Genomic DNA, 21,499 nt, shown 5'->3' on the forward strand with positions numbered 1-21,499 from the left:
TGGGCCTTTATGTCTTAACACATAACATTTACACTTCTATACAAAATATTAGACTTCTGTCAGCTGTATAGGTGCGAGACACATTCTCAAAAACATCTGCCGTAGATATGGCATTACAGGAGGACTGAATAGCTTGGAGGAGCACGTCTTGAGTGCTGATCATGAGTCAGTTTAGCATTTCCCCCACTAATGGTTAAGGTTAGGATTGGGTTGAGGGAAGACTTAAACAGGTTTTACTACGTCTTTAGCCCAACTCAAAATTTGAATTTAACATTTTCATCACTTCCCTACAACATTTCTGGATAGTTTTTATATTATAATTATCCCTATTTGATCATTATTGGTTTATTGTAGGTTGCATCTCAACATTCCCTATTTGTTACACAATGTTGTTTTATGAGTTTGAACTGAGTAGAGTTTTTAACACATTTGGGTTCAAACCACATCCTGCCCCACATCTGTATTAATAGGATTTATGTTTCCATAACAACATATTTAAGTGACATCACAGCATTGAGCAGTTATAGAGGTCGTCTGAGTGGATCAGCTCCCAAATCTTACAGAAGATCTCAGCAACGAGCTTCAGAGTGAACAAATCTGCTGAGCGAGACGTAGTCAGGGAGACAGCATTTTGATGGGCATGGATATCATGAAAATGGTGGAGGTCGTGGGCATCGCCCTGGGAGTCATAGGATTAATACTGACCATTGTGATCTGTACTCTCCCCACCTGGATAGTGACAACCATCATAGCAGGTAACGTTGCCACCACAAAGGTGGTCTTGTACGGCCTGTGGATGAGCTGTGTGACCCAAGGCACGGGAAAGACACAGTGTGGAGTGTACAACTCCATGTTGTATTGGAAATATGATCTGCAGCCTGCCAGAGCCATGATCCTCACTGCCATCATACTGGGGGTTCTGGGGGTCATGGTCTCCATGGTCGGAGCCAAGTGCACCAACTGCATCAAAGACAAAACATCTCAGGCCAAGTTGATCATTATCGCTGGAATACTTTTCATCCTGGCCGGAATTCTCCTCCTCATCACTGTTTCCTGGGTAGCAATATTCATCATCTTCGGCATGTGGATCGAAGAAAAGTTTGAGCTGGGGGCCTCGCTGTACATCGGCTGGGTGGCGGCCTCCCTGCTCCTGATTGGAGGGGTCACACTGTGCATCACTGTGGGAGTGTTTGGATGGATGATGGGAATCTTTGGATGGATAGTCTCCCTAGTGGCCAGTGCTCTCTCTGTATGGATCCCATTCAGCCATCATCCTGAGCCCCACTATAGGAACATTTGGATGCTTCTGATGACGACCTCCATCTCCTCCATCCTGGGAGCTCTAGGAGTGATGGGGTCCATCTTTGGGACCAGGTGCTGTAACTGCATCAAGAGTAAAAGGATCAGGATCAAGGGAAGGTTCATCGTTGGAATATTCTTCATCCTGGCTGGTATCCTGCAGTTCACCACTGTGTTTTTGGTTGACCATTACTTAAGAATGGATGTCCACCTGCAGCTCTCCCCTTTCGCCCTGTTTACCCAACATGACCTGGTTATTTTAGCTGAAGTCTGTAGGTGGTCTGCCTCCATGCTCCTGATAGGAGGGACCATACTCTGCTGCTGCATCTTCAAGAGGAACCAGCCAGACTCAACGACAAATACATCAACCTCCCGCTAACAGCTCTGTCTTCAACAGGTCATAGAGGAGTTTATGTCATATTGTGTTGGGATCATAGTCTGGTGCAGCTGCTGCTGCTACTGCTTTAACAGAGAAACTGTACTTTCTTTAATTGAAAACAATGTAGATAATATAATTGTGATTCTATATGTAATTCTATGATAAAACAACCTCTATTGTTTCTGTTCAATGTTTAACGGTCGGAAAGGACCAGATATGTGTGAACATAGTTATTGTTCCACCTTGTCTTTAACAGGTCAAAGGGGAGATTATGACATATTGTGTTCAAATATTCAGTTAATTTAGACTGGGAGGAGAAGTTCCTGAGGTGACTGCAATGAAGGGACATTTTCTGACTGTTTCCTCTCTGATGTTCTATACCAGTATTGATACTTCTCTTTATGTTTCTTTAAAATGGGATGAATTTAAATAGAGAAGGAATTGAATCAGAGGTTGATTGTTTAACCCTGTTAAATATGTTCAAATAAAAAACATATCTGGATGCAAAGTGTTTCCTGGTTGTTGCTGTGCATTTCCTGTTTATGTTCACCACGTTAACCACAAGCCTACAGTCAGTGCCTGGGATCTTCTGACTGAAACATGTATCATAGTGTATAATTATTTCAACTATGTTTATGAAACTGTTATCATTAGTCTATTTAGTCTATTGTATAGTTCATTTCAGTCCATGGATCGAACTTTAAAATTATTTATTTCACACTCAAGGGTTTTTCAGCATGTAGTTTCAATCTAACTGAATGTCACTAGTATCTCCGTTAAGTGTGTGTCAACCACATACCGCCCCACATCTGAACGAATAAGTTGTTTCCTTTGCAGAAGTTAGCAATAAGGCAATATTGCACAAGATCCCCTGAAACCTTTTGAAGACTATAAAGCTTAATTCAGTTCTGTGCATTTATATTGAGAAACATTGGGCTGTGTTAACATAAGATCATATAAGATACTAGTGATGGAATTTAATTGAGCCAGTGTGCAGACTGGCTAGCTTCAAATCATTTAAAATGTCATTTGTCACATGTGCCGAATACAACAAGTGTAGTAGACCTTACAACATTATCATCTCTCATGTAACCTGGGACCTGACCTGAGACCTGATGCAGTGTAAGGTCTACAACTCCATGCTGGCCTTACCGCAGAACCTGCAGGCCGACCGAGCCATGACCATCATCGCCATCCTCTTCTGGGTTCTGGGAGTCTCCATAGTCAGGGCCAAGTGCACCAACTACATCAATAACAAAAAGTCCAAGGCCAAAGTAATGATCATCTCCAGAATGATCTTCATCCTGGCTGTAATCCTGGTGCTCGTTGCTGTCTCCTGGACGGCCAGCACCATTTGGGGGAGTTGGGGGCCTCACTCTACATCTGCTGGGAGGCAGCGGCCCTGCTCCTGGTTATGGTGGTCATACTGTGCAGCTCCTGCCCACCCAGTGAGATTGAGTCATGTTTTTGGGAGCCTTTGGATGGATTGTCTCCCTAGTGCCCTGTGTTGTCTGGATAGTAGTTTCTTATGGACCCTCCAGTTGGGTCAAATGGGCTCTGAAGACGATCACTTCCATCTCCTCCATCCTGGGTACTCTAGGAGAGATGGGGTCCATCCTGGGTAATCTAGGAGAGATGGGGTCCATCCTGGGTAATCTAGGAGAGATGGGGTCCATCCTGGGTAATCTAGGAGAGATGGGGTCCATCCTGGGTAATCTAGGAGAGATGGGGTCCATCCTGGGTAATCTAGGAGAGATGGGGTCCATCCTGGGTAATCTAGGAGAGATGGGGTCCATCCTGGGTAATCTAGGAGAGATGGGGTCCATCCTGGGTAATCTAGGAGAGATGGGGTCCATCCTGGGTAATCTAGGAGAGATGGGGTCCATCCTGGGTAATCTAGGAGAGATGGGGTCCATCCTGGGTACTCTAGGAGAGATGGGGTCCATCCTGGGTAATCTAGGAGAGATGGGGTCCATCTTTGGGGCCAAGTTTTTATCTGCATGAAGAGTAACAGGACCCGGGTCAAAGTCAAGTTTATCAGTGGAACATTCTTTATCCTGGCTGGTATCCTCCAGCTCACCACTCTCTTCTTGGTTGACCATTACATGATTCAGAATATCCCATACCTGCTGGATCATTTTGGTGTTTTGGGTTACTTGGCTGAATTCAATAGGTGGCCTGACTCCATGCTCCTGACAAGAGGGACCAAACTCTGCTGCTGCATCTTCAAGAGGAACCAGCCAGACTCAACGACGACTCAATCAACCTCCCGCTAACAGCTGCAAAAGGTCATAGAGGAGTTTATGTCATATTGTGGTGGGACCATAGTCTTACTCAGCTGCTGCTGCTACTACTTTCAGAGAGACATTCCCAATTTAACAACTCTAAAAACTAAAAACTAAACATGGTTGTGTTCGCCTTAGCAATCTCACTGGAATAAAGACCTCCTCCATTACTGCCATTATTGAAAGAGATCGTGATACCTCACATCTCAAAATAGGGCTACTTATTGTTAGATCCCTCAGTTCCAAGGCAGTTATAGTCAATGTACTAATCACTGATTATAATCTTGATGCGATTGGCCTGACTGAAACATGGCTTAAGCCTGATGGATTTACTGTGTTAAATGAGGCCTCACCTCCTGGTTACACTAGTGACCATATCCCCCGTGCATCCCGCAAAGGCGGAGGTGTTGCTAACATTTACGATAGCAAAATTCTATTTACAAAAAAAAAGAAGACGTTTTCGTCTTTTGAGCTTCTAGTCATGAAATCTATGCAGCCTACTCAATCACTTTTTATAGCTACTGTTTACAGGCCTCCGGGGCCATATACAGCATTCCTCACTGAGTTCCCTGAATTCCTATCGGACCTTGTAGTCATAGCAGATAATATTCAAATTTTTGGTGACTTTAATATTCACATGGAAAAGTCCACAGACCCACTACAAAAGGCTTTCGGAGCCATCATCGACTCAATGGGTTTTGTCCAACATGTCTCTGGAAATACTCACTGCCACAGTCATACTCTGGACCTAGTTTTGTCCCATGGAATAAATGTTGTGGATCTTAATGTTTTTCCTCATAATCCTGGACTATTGGACCACCATTTTATTACGTTTGCAATCGCAACAAATAATCTGCTCAGACCCCAACCAAGGAGCATCAAAAGTTGTGCTATAAATTCTCAGACAACCCAAAGATTCCTTGATGCCCTTCCAGACTCCCTCTGCCTACCCAAGGATGTCAGAGGACAAAAATCAGTTTACCACCTAACTGAGGAACTCAATTTAACCTTGCGCAATACCCTAGATGCAGCTGCACCCCTAAAAATTAAAAACATTTGTCATAAGAAACTAGTTCCCTGGTATACAGAAAATACCTGAGCTCTGAAGCAAGCTTCCAGAAAATTGGAACGAAAATGGCGCCACACCAAACTGGAAGTCTTCCGACTAGCTTGGAAACACAGTATTGGTGCAATATCGAAGAGCCCTCACTGCTGCTCGATCTTCCTATTTTTCCAACCTAATTGAGAAAAATAAGAACAATCCGAGATTTATTTTTGATACTGTCGCAACGCTAACTAAAAAGCAGCATTCCCAAAGAGAGGATGGCTTTCACTTCAGCAGTAATAAATTCATGAAATTCTTTGAGAAAAAGATCATGATCATAAGAAAGCAAATTATGGACTCCTCTTTAAATCTGCGTATTCCTCCAAAGCTCAGTTGTCCTGAGTTGTCCTAACTCTGCCAGGACCTAGGATCAAGGGAGACACTCAAGTGTTTTAGTACTATATCTCTTGACACAATGATGAAAATAATCATGGCCTCTAAACCTTCAAGCTGCATAATGGACCCTATTGCAACTAAACTACTGAAAGAGCTGCTTCCTGTGCTTGGCCCTCCTATGTTGAACATGATAAACGTCTCTCTATCCACCGGATGTGTACCAAACTCCCTAAAAGTGGCAGTAATAAAGCCTCTATTGAAAAAACCAAACCTTGACCCAGAAAATATAAAAAACTATTGGCCTATATCGAATCTTCCATTCCTCTCAAAAAAATTGGGAAAAGTTGTTGCGCAGCAACTCACTGCCTTCCTGAAGACAAACAATGTATACGAAATGCTTAAGTCTGGTTTTAGACCCCATCATAGCACTGAGACTGCACTTTTGAAGGTGGTACATTACCTTTTAATGGTGTCAGACCGAGGTTCTGCATCTATCCTCGTGCTCCTAGACCTTAGTCCTGCCTTTGATACCATCGATCACCACATTCTTTTGGAGAGATTGGAAACCCAAATTGGTCTACACGGACAAGTTCTGGCCTGGTTTAGATCTTAGCTGTCGGAAAGATATCAGTTTGTCTCTGTGAATGGTTTGTCCTCTGACAAATCAACTGTACATTTCGGTGTTCCTCAAGGTTCCGTTTTAGGACCACTATTGTTTTCACTATATATTTTACCTCTTGGGGATGTCATTCGAAAACATAATGTTAACTTTCACTGCTATGCGGATGACACACAGCTGTACATTTCAATGAAACATGGTGAAGCCCCAAAATTGCCCTCGCTAGAAGCCTGTGTTTCAGACATAAGGAAGTGGATGGCTGAAAACGTTCTACTTTTAAACTCGGACAAAACAGAGATGCTTGTTCTAGGTCCCAAGAGACAAAGAGATCTTCTGTTGAATCTGACAATTAATCTTGATGGTTGTAAAGTCGTCTCAAATAAAACTGTGAAGGACCTCGGCGTTACTCTGGACCCTGATCTCTCTTTTGATGAACATATCAAGACTGTTTCAAGGACAGCTTTTTTCCATCTACGTAACATTGCAAAAATCAGAAACTTTCTGTCCAAAAATGATGCAGAAAAATGTATCCATGCTTTTGTTACTTCTAGGTTAGACTACTGCAATGCTCTACTTTCCGGCTAGCCGGATAAAGCACAAAATAAACTTCAGTTAGTGCTAAATACGGCTGCTAGAATCCTGACTAGAACCCAAAAATTTGATCATATTACTCCAGTGCTAGCCTCCCTACACTGGCTTCCTGTCAAGGCAAGGGCTGATTTCAAGGTTTTACTGCTAACCTACAAAGCATTACATGGGCTTGCTCCTACCTATCTTTCCGATTCAGTCCTGCCGTACATACTGTACCTACACGTACGCTACGGTCACAAGACGCAGGCCTCCTAATTGTCCCTAGAATTTCTAAGCAAACAGCTTGAGGCAGGGCTTTCTCCTATAGATCTCAATTTTTATGGAATGGTCTGCCTACCCATGTGAGAGACGCAGACTCGGTCTCAACCTTTAAGTCTTTACTGAAGACTCATCTCTTCAGTGGGTCATATGATTGAGTGTAGCCTGGCCCAGGAGTGTGAAGGTGAACGGAAAGGCTCTGGAGCTACGAACTTGCTTGCTGTCTCTGCCTGGCCGGTTCCCCTCTCTCCACTGGGATTCTCTGCCTCTAACCCTATTACAGGGGCTGAGTCACTGGCTTACTGGTGCTCTTTCATGCCGTCCCTAGGAGAGGTGCGTCACTTGAGGGTTGAGTCACTGACGTGATCTTCCTGTCTGGGTTGGCGCCCCCCTTTGGGTTGTGCCGTGGCGGAGATCTTTGTGGGCTATACTCGGCCTTGTCTCAGGATGGTAAGTTGGTGGTTGAAGATACCCCTTTAGTGGTGTGGGGGCTGTGCTTTGGCAAAGTGGGTGGGGTTATATCCTTCCTGTTTGGCCCTGTCCAGGGGTATCATCGGATGGGGCCACAGTGTCTCCTGACCCCTCCTGTCTAAGCCTCCAGTATTTGTGCTGCATTAGTTTATGCGTCGGGGGGCTAGGGTCAATTTGTTAAATCTGGAGTACTTCTCCTGTCTTATCCGGTGTCCTGTGTGAATTTAAGTATGCTCTCTCTAATTCTCTCTTTCTCTCTCTCTCTCTGAGGACCTGAGCCCTAGGACCATGCCTCAGGACTACCTGACATGATGACTCTTTGCTGTCCCCAGTCCACCTGGCCGTGCTGCTGCTCCAGTTTCAACTGTTCTGCCTGCGGCTATGGAACCCTGACCTGTTCACCGGACATGCTACTTGTCCCAGACCTGCTGTTTTCAACTCTCTAGAGAACGCAGGAGCGGTAGAGATACTCTTAATGATCGGCTATGAAAAGCCAACTGACATTTACTCCTGAGGTGCTGAATTGCTGCACCCTCGACAACCACTGTGATTATTATTATTTGACCATGCTGGTCATTTATGAACATTTGAACATCTTGGCCATGTTCTGTTATAATCTCCACCTGGCAGAGAAAGAAGAGGACTGGCCACCCCTCATAGCCTGGTTCCTCTCTAGGTTTCTTCCTAGGTTTTGGCCTTTCTAGGGAGTTTTTCCTAGCCACCGTGCTTCTACACCTGCATTGCTTGCTGTTTGGGGTTTTAGGCTGGGTTTCTGTACAGCACTTTGAGATTTCAGCTGATGTAGAAGGGCTATATAAATACATTTTATTTTATTTGATTTTATCTTGTGCAATATTGCCATATTGCCATATTGCACAAAACAGCTGGGGTAGAAACAGGCTTGACTAGAAACTCACAACCACAGAAAGTCGTCTAGAAACAAACACCCACAGACTTCGCCACATCTGTCCAGGTTTTGTTTCCATGGCAGCAGATTATGTCAAGCACCCCTTAAGAGGGCTTCTGATTGTCCGGCCTCTCTAGACTCCCAGAAGAACTCTGCAACAATCATCTGTGGAAAATAATGTTGAACAAGCTGCTGTTCTAGAACTTCACCTGCAAAGACTGAAGCTGTAGGCCTGTAGAATCCAGGATCTTCTCTGGAAGTCTAACATCTCCACTGTTCTGGATTCTCTTTGCTGAGTCACATCCTCGTTCTTCCAGGAAGTGCAGGTGTAGGAGAGAGAGACGCTCACAGGGAGCCAGCATGTTGAAGGGCATGGAGATCATGGGCATCACTATGGGAGTCACAGGATGGATTGTCTCCATAGTGCCCTGTGCTTTGTTTACATCGGGAGTGATGGACTTTCCACAGTACAGAGAGGTCAGTCTGGTTCAGATCATCACCTACCTCTCCATTATTGTAGGGTTGCTAGGGATGATATTCTCCATCTCAGGAACAAAGTGCACCAACTGTACTCAGAGGAATATGAATACGTCTATAGCTGAAGTGATTATCTTTGGCGGAATATTCTTCATCCTGGCTGGTCTCATCCACCTGATCTTGATCTTCTTCGCTGCCCTTGACTTGACACAAAACTCGGACCCTGAAAACTTCCTGCGGAGTAATAACCTTACGTTCTCAGCTGAATTTAATAGGTGGGCCGCTTCACTGCTTCTGATAGGAGGAACTATACTCTGCTGCTGCTGCTGCTTCATGAAAAAACCCACTGAGTTGATAACTGACTCTGATTCCCTAAGTCATGTCTTACACAACCTGAATTTATCTTAGCCATTCTACCACTGTAAGCAATAGGTTGTAAGCAATACATGCAGTATAGTCATAAGGAATATGATGATTGATAATGGCTCCACTTAGAAATCAGTTGAATCAGGTGTGTTACTGCCTGGCTGGAATAAAAGCCTACATCCACTCTGGCGCTTTCAGGGACTGATGTTGTTCTTTGAATCAGTAAGACTTACTAAAAAATGGCCACACAAAAAAATATTGCCACGTGTTGACTCAGTGATGCACAGGAAGTGGGATGTTGTCATAGGTAAACTGCTTTTCCATTATTATTTACAATAAAATGCTACTCTTATTAAATTGCAACTCTTGTGCTGTCTCCTAACTTCATTTGGTGAACCTCGTTCTTCTTCCTAACCCGGGGTTGTTTCTGGACAGGGCCAAGGTCTTATCGTGGTGTAAGTAGTACGTAGTTTGTCTGAGTTGATAACCAGATGGTAGTGGGTCAAATGTTAGATTCTTTCATCGCCCATGTACGCTGGGGTGGATTTAGCGATTGGGGAGTCCATTTTAAAATGCCTTCGAGGGGATTCCCTACACTCCAAAACAGACATTTCCCCTGTAAATGAACTGCTATAATAATCATCGGCCCAAAATTTGAAATATGTCTTTCATGTGCGTTTTTATTTGATTTTATTTCAAGCAATTATGAAATGTTAACACCTTATAAAGATTTGGCTAACATATTTGGGTAAAAACAACAGTCGGAATCAGTCGGTAAGCGCCGCTTGACAACTGCGTGCAAAAAACTTGTTGTTTTCACACCCTTCATTTCCTCTTTGTGTCTGTCCTGCCAACCCTAGGCCTAGTTTACACCTTACATCTCTTATCGAATGCAGACACCCGCCTGAATTATTTACCATATAATGTCAACTTCACTTCTGCTTCATTCACTTATAAATATGGTTTCCTGTAAAAGGGCAAAATAAATATGTCTATCTGTCGATACCAACTGATTTAGATTTAAACCTAACTGTTTTTTCCCCATTTGGTCACATTTGCAGACATAACTATGACCTCTTCCTCATATTTGATGGTAATTCTGACGTTGGGTTGATCTCCTCAGGCTCCCCATTTCTACCTAGTTCTATTTGGTGTCTGTGTCTGAGTAGTGAGGAATTACAAGGTCATAGTTTTGTTCTGGTTTTGTTCGTAAAGCCAATTTCAGTAGAAATGTCATAGTCAGGGACAAACGACATACGGTGTTGTATATTTCTAAAGCACCTTTTTTACAGTAGGGTCACCCAGGGATCTTATGAAATATATTGAACAAAAATTTAAACGCAACATGTGACAATTTCAAAGATATTTCTGAATTACAGTTCAAATAAGGATATAAGTTAATTGAGATACATTCATGAGGTCCTAATCTATGTATTTCACATGACTGGGCAGGGGTAGAGAAATGAACATTCAGTTCTCTGGAAACAGCTCTGGTGAACATTCCTGCAGTTAGCATGCTAATTGCACACTCCCTCAAAACTTGAGACATCTGTGACATTGTGTTGCGTAACAAAACTGCACATTTTAGAGTGGCCTTTGTAAGGATCATGTTGTTTAATAAGCTCCTTGATATGCCATTGTCTAGGGAAATGAGAAATGCTCACTAACAGGGATGTAAACAAATGTGTGCATGAAATTTGAGAGCCATTACTTTATGAAGAATATGAAGTCTTTTACTTGATGCTGCTTTGAGTCATTACTGAACTCTCTCCATGTCCCTGTGTCTACTGAATGCTGCTATGAACTGAGTCATTACTGAACTCTCTCCATGTCCCTGTATCTACTGGATGCTGCTGTGAACTGAGTCATTACTGAACTCTCTCCATGTCCCTGTGTCTACTGAATGCTGCTGTGAACTGAGTCATTACTGAACTCTCTCCATGTCCCTGTATCTACTGGATGCTGCTGTGAACTGAGTCATTACTGAACTCTCTCCATGTCCCTGTGTCTACTGGATGCTGCTGGGAACTGAGTCATTATTGAACTCTCTCCATGTCCCTGTATCTACTGAATGCTGCTGTGAACTGAGTCATTACCGAACTCTCTCCATGTCCCTGTGTCTACTGGATGCTGCTGTGAACTGAGTCATTATTGAACTCTCTCCATGTCCCTGTGTCTACTGAATGCTGCTGTGAACTGAATCATTACTGAACTCTCTCCATATCCCTCTGTCTACTGAATGCTGCTGTGAACTGAATCATTACTGAACTCTCTCCATATCCCTCTGTCTACTGAATGCTGCTGTGAACTGAGTCATTACTGAACTCTCTCCATGTCCCTGTGTCTACTGAATGCTGCTGTGAACTGAGTCATTACTGATCTCTCTCCATGTCCCTGTATCTACTGGATGCTGCTGTGAACTGAGTCATTACTGAACTCTCTCCACGTCCCTGTGTCTACTGGATGCTGCTGTGAACTGAGTCATTATTGAACTCTCTCCATGTCCCTGTATCTACTGAATGCTGCTGTGAACTGAGTCATTACTGAACTCTCTCCATGTCCCTGTATCTACTGGCCAGGTCACCGCTTTGTGGAAGTAACATGTGGCGCTGATGTTTAGGCCGAGGTATGTATCATTTTTTTGTGTGCTCTAAGGCAACGGTGTCTAGATGGATTTTATATTTGTGGTCCTGCAACTGGACCTTTTTTGGAACCCATTTCTTTGGTCTCACTGAGATTTACTGTCAGAGGCCAGGTTTGACAGAATCTGTGCAGAAGATCTAGATGCTGCTGTAGGCCCACCTGTGGAAAGAAGCACCAGATCATCAGCAAACAGTAGACATTTGACTTCAGATTCTAGTAGGGTGAGGCCAGGTACTGCAGACTGTTCTACTGCCCTCGCCAATTCGTTGATATAGATGTTGAAGAGGGTGGGGCTTAAGCTGCATCCCTGTCTCAACCTCCAGCCCTGTGGAAAGAAATGTGTGTGTTTTTGTTCATTTTAACCACATACTTGTTGTTTGTGTACATGGATTTTATTATGTCATGTGTTTTTAACCCAACATCACTTTCCATCAATTTGTATAGCAGACCCTCATGCCAAACTGAGTCAAAAACGTTTTTGAAATCCACTAAGCATGAGAAGGCTTTGCCTTTGTTTTGGTTTGTTTGTTTGTCAATTAGGGTGTGCAGGGTACATTATTTCTGCTGAGGAAATGTACTGTTATGTCTGCTGTCATTTGTTAAACTTCATTTAACTAGGCATGTCAGTGAAGAACAAATTCTTATTTACAATGACAGCCTACCAGGGGTTAATTGCCTTGTTCAGGGGAAGAACAATATTTTTTTTTACTTTGTCAGCGCAGGGATTGATTCGCCCACCGCTCTAACCACTAGGCTACCTTCCACCCCATTAAAGATGACGTAGAGGATGTTCCCAAGGTTGACGTTGACTCGTATCCTGCATACTTATTGGGGTCAAATTTGTCTCCACTTTTGTGGATTGGGGTGATCAGTCCTTGGTTACAAATATTGGGGAAGATGCCAGAGCTAAGGATGATGTGAATGAGTTTAAGTATAGCCAATTAGAATATGTGGTCTGTATATTTTATCCTTTCATTTAGGATATCATCAACACCACAGGCCTTTTTGGGATGGAGGGTTTGTATTTTGTCCTGTAGTTAATTCAGTGTAATTGGAGAATCCAGTGGGCTCTGGTAGTCTTTAATAGTTCCTGTATTGACAAATTTTAATAGAGTGGGTTAGGTCTACTCTATACCAAATTAGCTTACCCCCTGACTCTCTTCCCTGTTTCGCGCATGGTATTTAGGTGGATGGGACTACCAGCTCTCTGCAACCTAGAGGGCAACCAGTGGGTCTGTCTCCTTTGTACCATGTTTCTTGTAGGATGACCATTTTTGTCTGTATTTCCAATTTATTTGATGAGGTCTGGGTTCCTGGTACCATTAGGCCAAAGGCAGATGACCACGGGCCTTGTATATTCAAGGATGAGATAGTAAAAGCTTTGTGTTCCATAGTGTCTAGTGTTGTTTTTGTGTGGTTTAGTCCCGGACCATCACAGTAGGTGTGAGCAGAACATGTTGAGCATCTGATACAGACCTCTTAGATCGCAGGATGGGCTTTGGGCGGGTGTAATAGTGGGGGTTGGGCCTGTTGCTTTGTTCACGGCCTGAGCATATGTCCTGCTGTCATGTTGAGGTCCTTGCCGCCGAGGCAGGGGGCATGGAGTGGGCAGAAGGGGCATAGGTCTGATATGGGGGGCCTATATAGGGTGAGGCCAGGGTTTGCTTGGGGTGGTCTTAGCTGGTTGGAGTGTGGCTGGTAATGCTGTGGTCTTGGTGTAGGTCCTCTTGGCGTGAGTTCTCTCGTAGCAGGTCCTTCGGGAGGGGGTCTTGCAGGTCTGAGAGGGTGTCTTGCTAGTCTGGGCGGGGCATCCGTTGCTCTGTTGCTCCTTTGTGAGGTGCTGGGGATACGGTTGAGGGTGACGTCCTTTAGGGTCCTTGTAAAAGTTGTGATTGCTGCCTTGTAGAGGTGGACCTGGTCGTAAAGGCTGTTGGAGCGGTCGGCCAGGTAGACATTATGTTTTGAGGAACAGTCTTGCGAAATGCGTGCATTCACCCGCTGTATGGTGGCAGGGTGAACGTATTCTTGTGGTAGCAGGGTAGAGATAACCACTTGTGCATTGGGGAAAGTGGAAGAAGCTTTTTCGATCATACCCTTAAGTGCTGTGGCCCCCCTTTCCTGCTGGGCCCTCAGGTCATTTGTGACAGTGTGAATTAGTATGTAGTCGGTCCTCTGACAACAGCTCCAGGGCATGCCTAGTGTTTGTCCTCTGACAACAGCTCCAGGGCATGCCTAGTGTTTGTCCTCTGACAACAGCTCCAGGACATGCCTAGTGTTTGTCCTCTGACAACAGCTCTAGGTGAGAGAACAGCCTAGTGTTTGTCCTCTGACAACAGCTCCAGGACATGCCTAGTGTTTGTCCTCTGACAACAGCTCCAGGACATGCCTAGTGTTTGTCCTCTGACAACAGCTCCAGGGCATGCCTAGTGTTTGTCATCTGACAACAGCTCTAGGTGAGAGAACAGCCTAGTGTTTGTCCTCTGACAACAGCTCCAGGACATGCCTAGTGTTTGTCCTCTGACAACAGCTCCAGGACATGCCTAGTGTTTGTCCTCTGACAACAGCTCCAGGGCATGCCTAGTGTTGGTCCTCTGACAACAACTCCAGGGCATGCCTAGTGTTTGTCCTCTGACAACAGCTCCAGGGCATGCCTAGTGTTTGTCCTCTGACAACAGCTCCAGGACATGCCTAGTGTTTGTCCTCTGACAACAGCTCCAGGACATGCCTAGTGTTGGTCCTCTGACAACAACTCCAGGGCATGCCTAGTGTTTGTCCTCTGACAACAGCTCCAGGGCATGCCTAGTGTTTGTCCTCTGACAACAGCTCCAGGACATGCCTAGTGTTTGTCCTCTGACAACAGCTCCAGGACATGCCTAGTGTTTGTCCTCTGACAACAGCTCCAGGACATGCCCAGTGTTTGTCCTCTGACAACAGCTCCAGAGCATGCCATGTGTTTGGGCACCATAGTTTAGCCACTTTGTGTTTTGTAAAAAGTTTATTCTCTTGAATGTATTTGCCATTTGAGTCAATGAGGAGCACAATCTCTGGCTTTTGTTTGTCCTCTGTGGGTGTGTGGGGGTTGTCAGGAGAGCTATTGGGGGAGCTGACAGGGGGCTGTTAGGAGGGGGTGGGGTCTGTTGGGTTGGTGGGTCCTGTGCTGTCTGTCACATCGTGGTGTTGAGGTTGTGATCCGGGTCTAAGGAGGGTTGTTCTGCTCTCTGTCACACCTCAGTTTTCTCACCTCCTCCTTCAGTGCCTCTATAAGTTCTCTCACCTCAGTCCGTAGAGCAGCCAGCTCTCTCAGACAGCCGTCCATCTCCACCTTCTGCCCTCCGGGTCTTGTTGGGGGTGTGTTGTTGTGCTGGTCTGTTTTGTGGGTTTGTTCTGTCTGGAAAGTGTGGACTAGCTCTCTGAGCTCCACCATGTCTCTCTCTAGCTCTCTGAGCTCCACCATGTCTCTCTCCAGCTCTCTGAGCTCCACCATGTCTCTCTCCAGCTCTCTGAGCTCCACCATGTCTCTCTCCAGCTCTCTGAGCTCCACCATGTCGCTCTCCAGCTCTCTGAGCTCCACCATGTCTCTCTCCAGCTCTCTGAGCTCCACCATGTCTCTCTCCAGCTCTGTGAATGTATCCCTCCTAATGATTGAGGAGCAGTGCAGTTGTGGGACCTGGGTGTGTTCAGTGCTGGGGGGGGGGGTGACTATCCTCATCTGCAGGGTCACTATTCTCGTCTGTGTGATCAGACCCACCCAGGATGTGGGAGTCGTCAAAGAGACAGAGCTTTTCCTGCTCTTTGATCAACGTCTTGTATTCTGAGTTTCCACCCTGGGCCAATACCCTCTATCTTCACATAGGAGTAGTGTGCTCTTATAGCACTGTGCCATACCAGTGGGTGGTCTGTGTGGAAAATAAAAATTACGTTCCCCTCTTTGCAGCAGTCAGCAAATAGTGTCTCTGGATTGTCCTTGAGGAGCTTTGTTTGTACTTATTCCCTGCAGTGTTATTTTTAATATCCAACGGGTACTGTACTGGGATGACATCTGCACATGGATAAGCTGTGAGGGCTTCAAAGGCCTCTGCATTTGGGTGGGGGGGCTGTAAAATTCTCCTGACATTGTTGTGCTCAAGAGATTTCATACCTTTCACTTCACACTTAAGTGCTATTTGAAGTTGTAGCCAGGTCTGTCCTGTCCTAGCAGCTTGGTAGCTTAGTAGCCTTATTTACTTAGCTTTATATAACAAAATTAACTACCGTAATTGCTGGACTATTAAGCGCACCTGAATATAAGCCGTACCCACTGAATTTTTTACAAATATGTATTTTGTACATAAATAAACCGCACATGTCTATAAGCCGCAAGTGCCTACCGGTACATTGAAACAAATTAACTTTACACAGCCTTTAAACGAAACACGGCTTGTAACAGAAATAAATAGGCTTTAAACGAAACACGGCTTGTAACAAAAATAAAAAATAAATAGCAGTAAACAGTAGCCTACCAAGAAAGTCAAACTTCATTGCGGTGGCGATTGTTTTGGCTTTCAGTCGGATCTGCACAGTTCCAACGTCTTATCATCGACTCATTAAGGCCAAGCTCCCGTGCAACAGCTCTATTTCTTTTTCCAACAGCCAGATCGATCGCCTTCAACTTGAAAGCTGCATCACATGCATTTCTCCGTTTCTTTGCCATGATAAGGGTGACAAAATGACTACGGTAATCAGAATGATGGCAAGTTTGAGTGCGCTCGATTTACGTCACATTCTGTGACGGTGCTCAGTTTTTGGACGGCATGAATCTTGTGAAAAAAAAAAAAAAAAAACATAAATTAGCCACGTCATTGTATAAACCGCGAGGTTCATAGCGTGGGAAAAAAGTAGCGGCTTATAGTCCGGAAATTACGGTAGAGATTATTGTCTTTCACTTTTTGGCTTCAGATGTAGCTTCAGACTGAATATTACTCACTCAGTTTTGTGTTGGATATAATAATAATATAATGTTTACATACCCTACATTACTCATCTCATATGTATATGTATATACTGTACTCTATATCATCTACTGCATCTTGCCATCTTTATGTAACGCATGTGTCACTAGTCACTTTAAACTATGCCACTTTATGTTTATATACCCTACATTACTCATCTCATATCTTATGTATATACTGTACTCTATACTATCTACTGCATCTTGCCTATGCCGTTCTGTACCATCACTCATTCATATATCTTTATGTGCATATTCTTTATCCCTTTACACTTGTGTGTATAAGGTAGTAGTTGTGGAATTGTTAGGTTAGATTACTTGTTGGTTATTACTGCATTGTCGGAACTAGAAGCACAAGCATTACGCTACACTCGCATTAACATCTGCTAACCATGTGAATGTGACAAATAAATTTGATTTGATTTGGATGATATTTCCAGGTTTCCGCTGTGTTTCTTCTGCAAGTTTTGTTTGTTAGAAGTTTTTTCATGATAGTCCTTGTGTAACGACTCTCGTCGGTGGAAGGAGAGGAGGACCAAAGTGGTACATTTCCATATTTATTGGAATACTTTTTCAATACGAACAAAAAACAATAAACAGACGAAAACCGACGAAGCTACAGTCCTGAACTAGAGAACATAAAACACATGAACGCACGAACAGGAACAATCACCCACAAACAAACAGTGAAAACAGGCTACCTTAATATGGTTCCCAATCAGAGACAACGTAAAACACCTGCCTCTGATTGAGAACCATATCAGGCCAATTGACAACCTAAACATAGAAACACATAACATAGACTACACCCACCCAGCTAACGTCCTGACCAACTAAACAAAGACTAAACAAAGGAAATAAGGTCAGGAACGTGACACCTTGGTAGTAACAGGTTATTTTGTCCAAAATCAAGGTTTTAGGTATGGAATTTTGATTTGGATTGAAGGTTTTAATGTTGAAGTTAATATCCGGTGTAAGTCCTTGCTAAAAAAAATTAAGTTGATCTACATTTATCCAACTCTAATTATATATTTTTGCAGGAGAACTCAGGAGCCCATGAGCTCACTACCTTCCCTCTCTTAATTATTTGTCTCTCTCTCTACCTCTCCCTCGTTCTCTATATTCTTATTTCATCTCTTCTTTCTTTACCACATGTACTCTTTCCTTTCTCCCCCTTCTCCCTGATATCTACTATGAGGCCCAGTCTTCCATACCTGGTATTATAACAGACTGGACACGTTCTCCCTGATATCTACTATGAGGCCCAGTCTTCCATACCTGGCATTATAACAGACTGGACATGTTCTCCCTGATATCTACTATGAGGCCCAGTCTTCCATACCTGGTATTATAACAGACTGGACATGTTCTCCCTGATATCTACTATGAGGCCCAGTCTTCCATACCTGTTATTATAACAGACTGGACATGTTCTCCCTGATATCTACTATGAGGCCCAGTCTTCCATACCTGGCATTATAACAGACTGGACATGTTCTCCCTGATATCTACTATGAGGCCCAGTCTTCCATACCTGGTATTATAACAGACTGGACATGTGTGTGGTCTACACAGTGGATCTGAGGTACAGTTTCTGTCTTTTTTTCAATTAATAGATTGTATTTCATTAATACTCTCAAAGTGTCAAATTCCCCCTTGCGATTTTTAAGAAAGCCAATAGAGTCCTGGTGTAATTCTGCCTTTATAAAGAAAAAACAACATGACAACTGATTGGTTTATTGGTTTATGGTGGTTCGCTTGAAAAAATACAGACACCCGATTGGTTGATGCTTGGCAGTGAGTTCTTTGAATAAGATCAAGGCCGGGAAAATAGGAGCTCCCCTTCAGCTTAAGTTACCTCCTGTTCACAGATCTGATAGGAATGGATGGGTGAAAACAAGAATGGAGGTGAGGTTATCCATCTATCTCAATCTAGACACCTCATGTAGATCTGAGATGCATAGTTTATCTACGTTTATCCAACTCCAATCCCCTCTACACACACAAATACATACACACATCTCTCTATATCTCTCTTGCTCCCTTTCTCTCACTCCCTCTATCTGAACTAATATCTCTAAACCAACTCCTGCAGTGGTTTCGTGCACCAGTCAGGTGTCTAGAGTCCTGGCCTGCCAGGCTTTGAAGCAAACCCTAACTTCAGACATGCATGTGGTATTATATGACTGAGTAAGTATTGGTGCTGTTTGAATCATTTCATCTGGGCAGTTTAGAAATGTGAATAAACATATAAACACAGCTGTAGTCCAAGGAACAGGTCAGACTGGTTCAGGTGTACACACCTGTAGTCCAAGGAACAGGTGAGACTGGTTCAGGTGTACACACCTGTAGTCCAAGGAACAGGTCAGACTGGTTCAGGTGTACACACCTGTAGTCCAAGGAACAGGTCAGACTGGTTCAGGTGTACACACCTGTAGTCCAAGGAACAGGTCAGACTGGTTCAGGTGTACACACCTGTAGTCCAAGGAACAGGTGAGACTGGTTCAGGTGTACACAGCTGTAGTCCAAGGAACAGGTGAGACTGGTTCAGGTGTACACACCTGTAGTCCAAGGAACAGGTCAGACTGGTTCAGGTGTACACACCTGTAGTCCAAGGAACAGGTCAGACTGGTTCAGGTGTACACACCTGTAGTCCAAGGAACAGGTCAGACTGGTTCAGGTGTACACACCTGTAGTCCAAGGAACAGGTCAGACTGGTTCAGGTGTAGACAGGTGCCGTACCTCCCTCTTCTTCACTGGTGACATGCAGCGCTCTATACTCCATTACTCTAAAACCATATTCCAATATAATTGATGTTATGTTTTAAATCTGCTGCATTCGTACTTCAATTAATTTAGTGTTTACAATTGTACCAGCAACATAATTCAGTGTTTTTAAAAATATTGATATTTGTAGTTTAAGAACATATAACAAAGCTACTATATGTCCATGACTGCAGACATGTAAGACACTTCTATTAACCCTTTATAACAACAGTGAACAGTTCTTTCCTCATCTCTGGACTGTATAAATATGATGTGTGTGGAACCTGTTCTACAACATGCCTGGAATGCAGACAGAAAGTAAAGAGAAGAGAGATGCTGTGCCTGTGTTCCAAATGCTACCCTATTCCCTATATAGTGCAATACTTTTGACCAAGGCTCTGGATGGAGTGCACTATGTAGGGAATAGGGTGCCATTTGGAATGTAAATACCGGGTGTGTCATCCAGCTCAATCAAATCAAATCAATAAAATTCTTCATAAACAACAGGTGTAGAGCAACAGTGAAATGCTTACATACGGGACGTTCCCAAAAATGCAGAGAGAAAAATAGCCGAAAAATAATGACACAAGGATGAAATACACAATGATAACGTGGCTATTTACATGGGGTACCAGTACTGAGTCCATGCGCAGGTATCATGGTGATCATGTGACCACATAGACGCTGTGTGCCTTTGGGTTCAGTTTGGTTCATTAGTAAAATGGTCATCCCTAGAACTCACCTGTCTGTTACGACGCTGTCTGTTACTCCCCTGTCTGTTACTCTGCGGTCTGTTACTCCTCTGTCTGTGACTCCCCTGTCTGTAACTCCCCTGTCTGTAACTCCCCTGTCTGGTACTCCCCTGTCATGTGACTCCCCTGTCTGTTACTCCCCTGTCTGTTACTCTGCGGTCTGTTACTCCCCTGTCTGTTACTCCCCTGTCTGTTACTCCCCTGTCTGTTACTCCCCTGTCTGTTACTCTGTGGTCTGTTACTCCTCTGTCTGTTACTGTTCTGTCTGTTACTCCCCTGTCTGTTACTCCCCTGTCTGTTACTCTGCGGTCTGTTACTCCTCTGTCTGTTACTGTTCTGTCTGTTACTCCCCTGTCTGTTACTCCCCTGTCTGCTACTCCCCTGTCTGTTACTCCCCTGTCTGTTACTCCCCTGTCTGTTACTCCCCTGTCTGTTACTCTGCGGTCTGTTACTCCTCTGTCTGTTACTGTTCTGTCTGTTACTCCCCTGTCTGTTACTCCCCTGTCTGCTACTCCCCTGTCTGTTACTCCCCTGTCTGTTACTCCCCTGTCTGTTACTCCCCTGTCTGTTACGACGCTGTCTGTTACTCCCCTGTCTGTTACGACGCTGTCTGTTACTCCCCTGTCTGTTACTCCCCTGTCTGTTACTCCTCTGTCTGTTACTGTTCTGTCTGTTACTCCCCTGTCTGTTACTCCCCTGTCTGCTACTCCCCTGTCTGTTACTCCCCTGTCTGTTACTCCCCTGTCTGTTACGACACTTTCTGTTACTCCCCTGTCTGTTACTCCTCTGACTGTTACTCCCCTGTCTGTTACTCCCCTGTCTGTTACTCCTCTGTCTGTTACTCCCCTGTCTGTTACGACGCTGTCTGTTACTCCCCTGTCTGTTACTCCCCTGTCTGTTACTCCTCTGTCTGTTACTGTTCTGTCTGTTACTCCCCTGTCTGTTACTGCCATGTCTGTTACTCCCCTGTCTGTTACTCCCCTGTCTGTTACTCCCCTGTCATGTTACTCCCCTGTCTGTTACTCCTCTGTCTGTTACTACCCTGTCTGTTACTCCCCTGTCTGTTACTCCCCTGTCTGCTACTCCCCTGTCTGTCACTCCCCTGTCATGTGACTCCCCTGTCTGTTACTCCCCTGTCTGTTACTCCTCTGTCTGTTACTCCCCTGTCCGTTACGACGCTGTCTGTTACTCCCCTGTCTGTTACTCCCCTGTCTGTTACTCCCCTGTCTGCTACTCCCCTGTCATGTTACTCCCCTGT

The 21,499-nt window shown here is 44.3% G+C and overlaps 1 protein-coding gene across 1 annotated transcript; it reads left to right on the plus strand.

Moving 5' to 3' along the window:
* The first annotated feature begins 565 nt into the window (after positions 1 to 565).
* On the plus strand, positions 566 to 1,678 carry LOC129863175 (claudin-4-like). Its single transcript, XM_055935095.1, has one exon. The coding sequence runs from the start codon at positions 635 to 637 to the stop codon at positions 1,676 to 1,678; it is 1,044 nt and encodes a 347-aa protein (XP_055791070.1). The 5' UTR covers positions 566 to 634.
* Positions 1,679 to 21,499: the final 19,821 nt, after the last annotated feature.

This window comes from Salvelinus fontinalis, chromosome 10, assembly GCF_029448725.1.
Source record: "Salvelinus fontinalis isolate EN_2023a chromosome 10, ASM2944872v1, whole genome shotgun sequence".
NCBI classification, from domain to species: domain Eukaryota; kingdom Metazoa; phylum Chordata; class Actinopteri; order Salmoniformes; family Salmonidae; genus Salvelinus; species Salvelinus fontinalis.

What these genes read in the sequence shown, in the direction of transcription:
- LOC129863175 (XM_055935095.1), top strand. Translation starts at nt 635, where the DNA reads ATGGGCATGGATATCATGAAAATGGTGGAGGTCGTGGGCATCGCCCTG.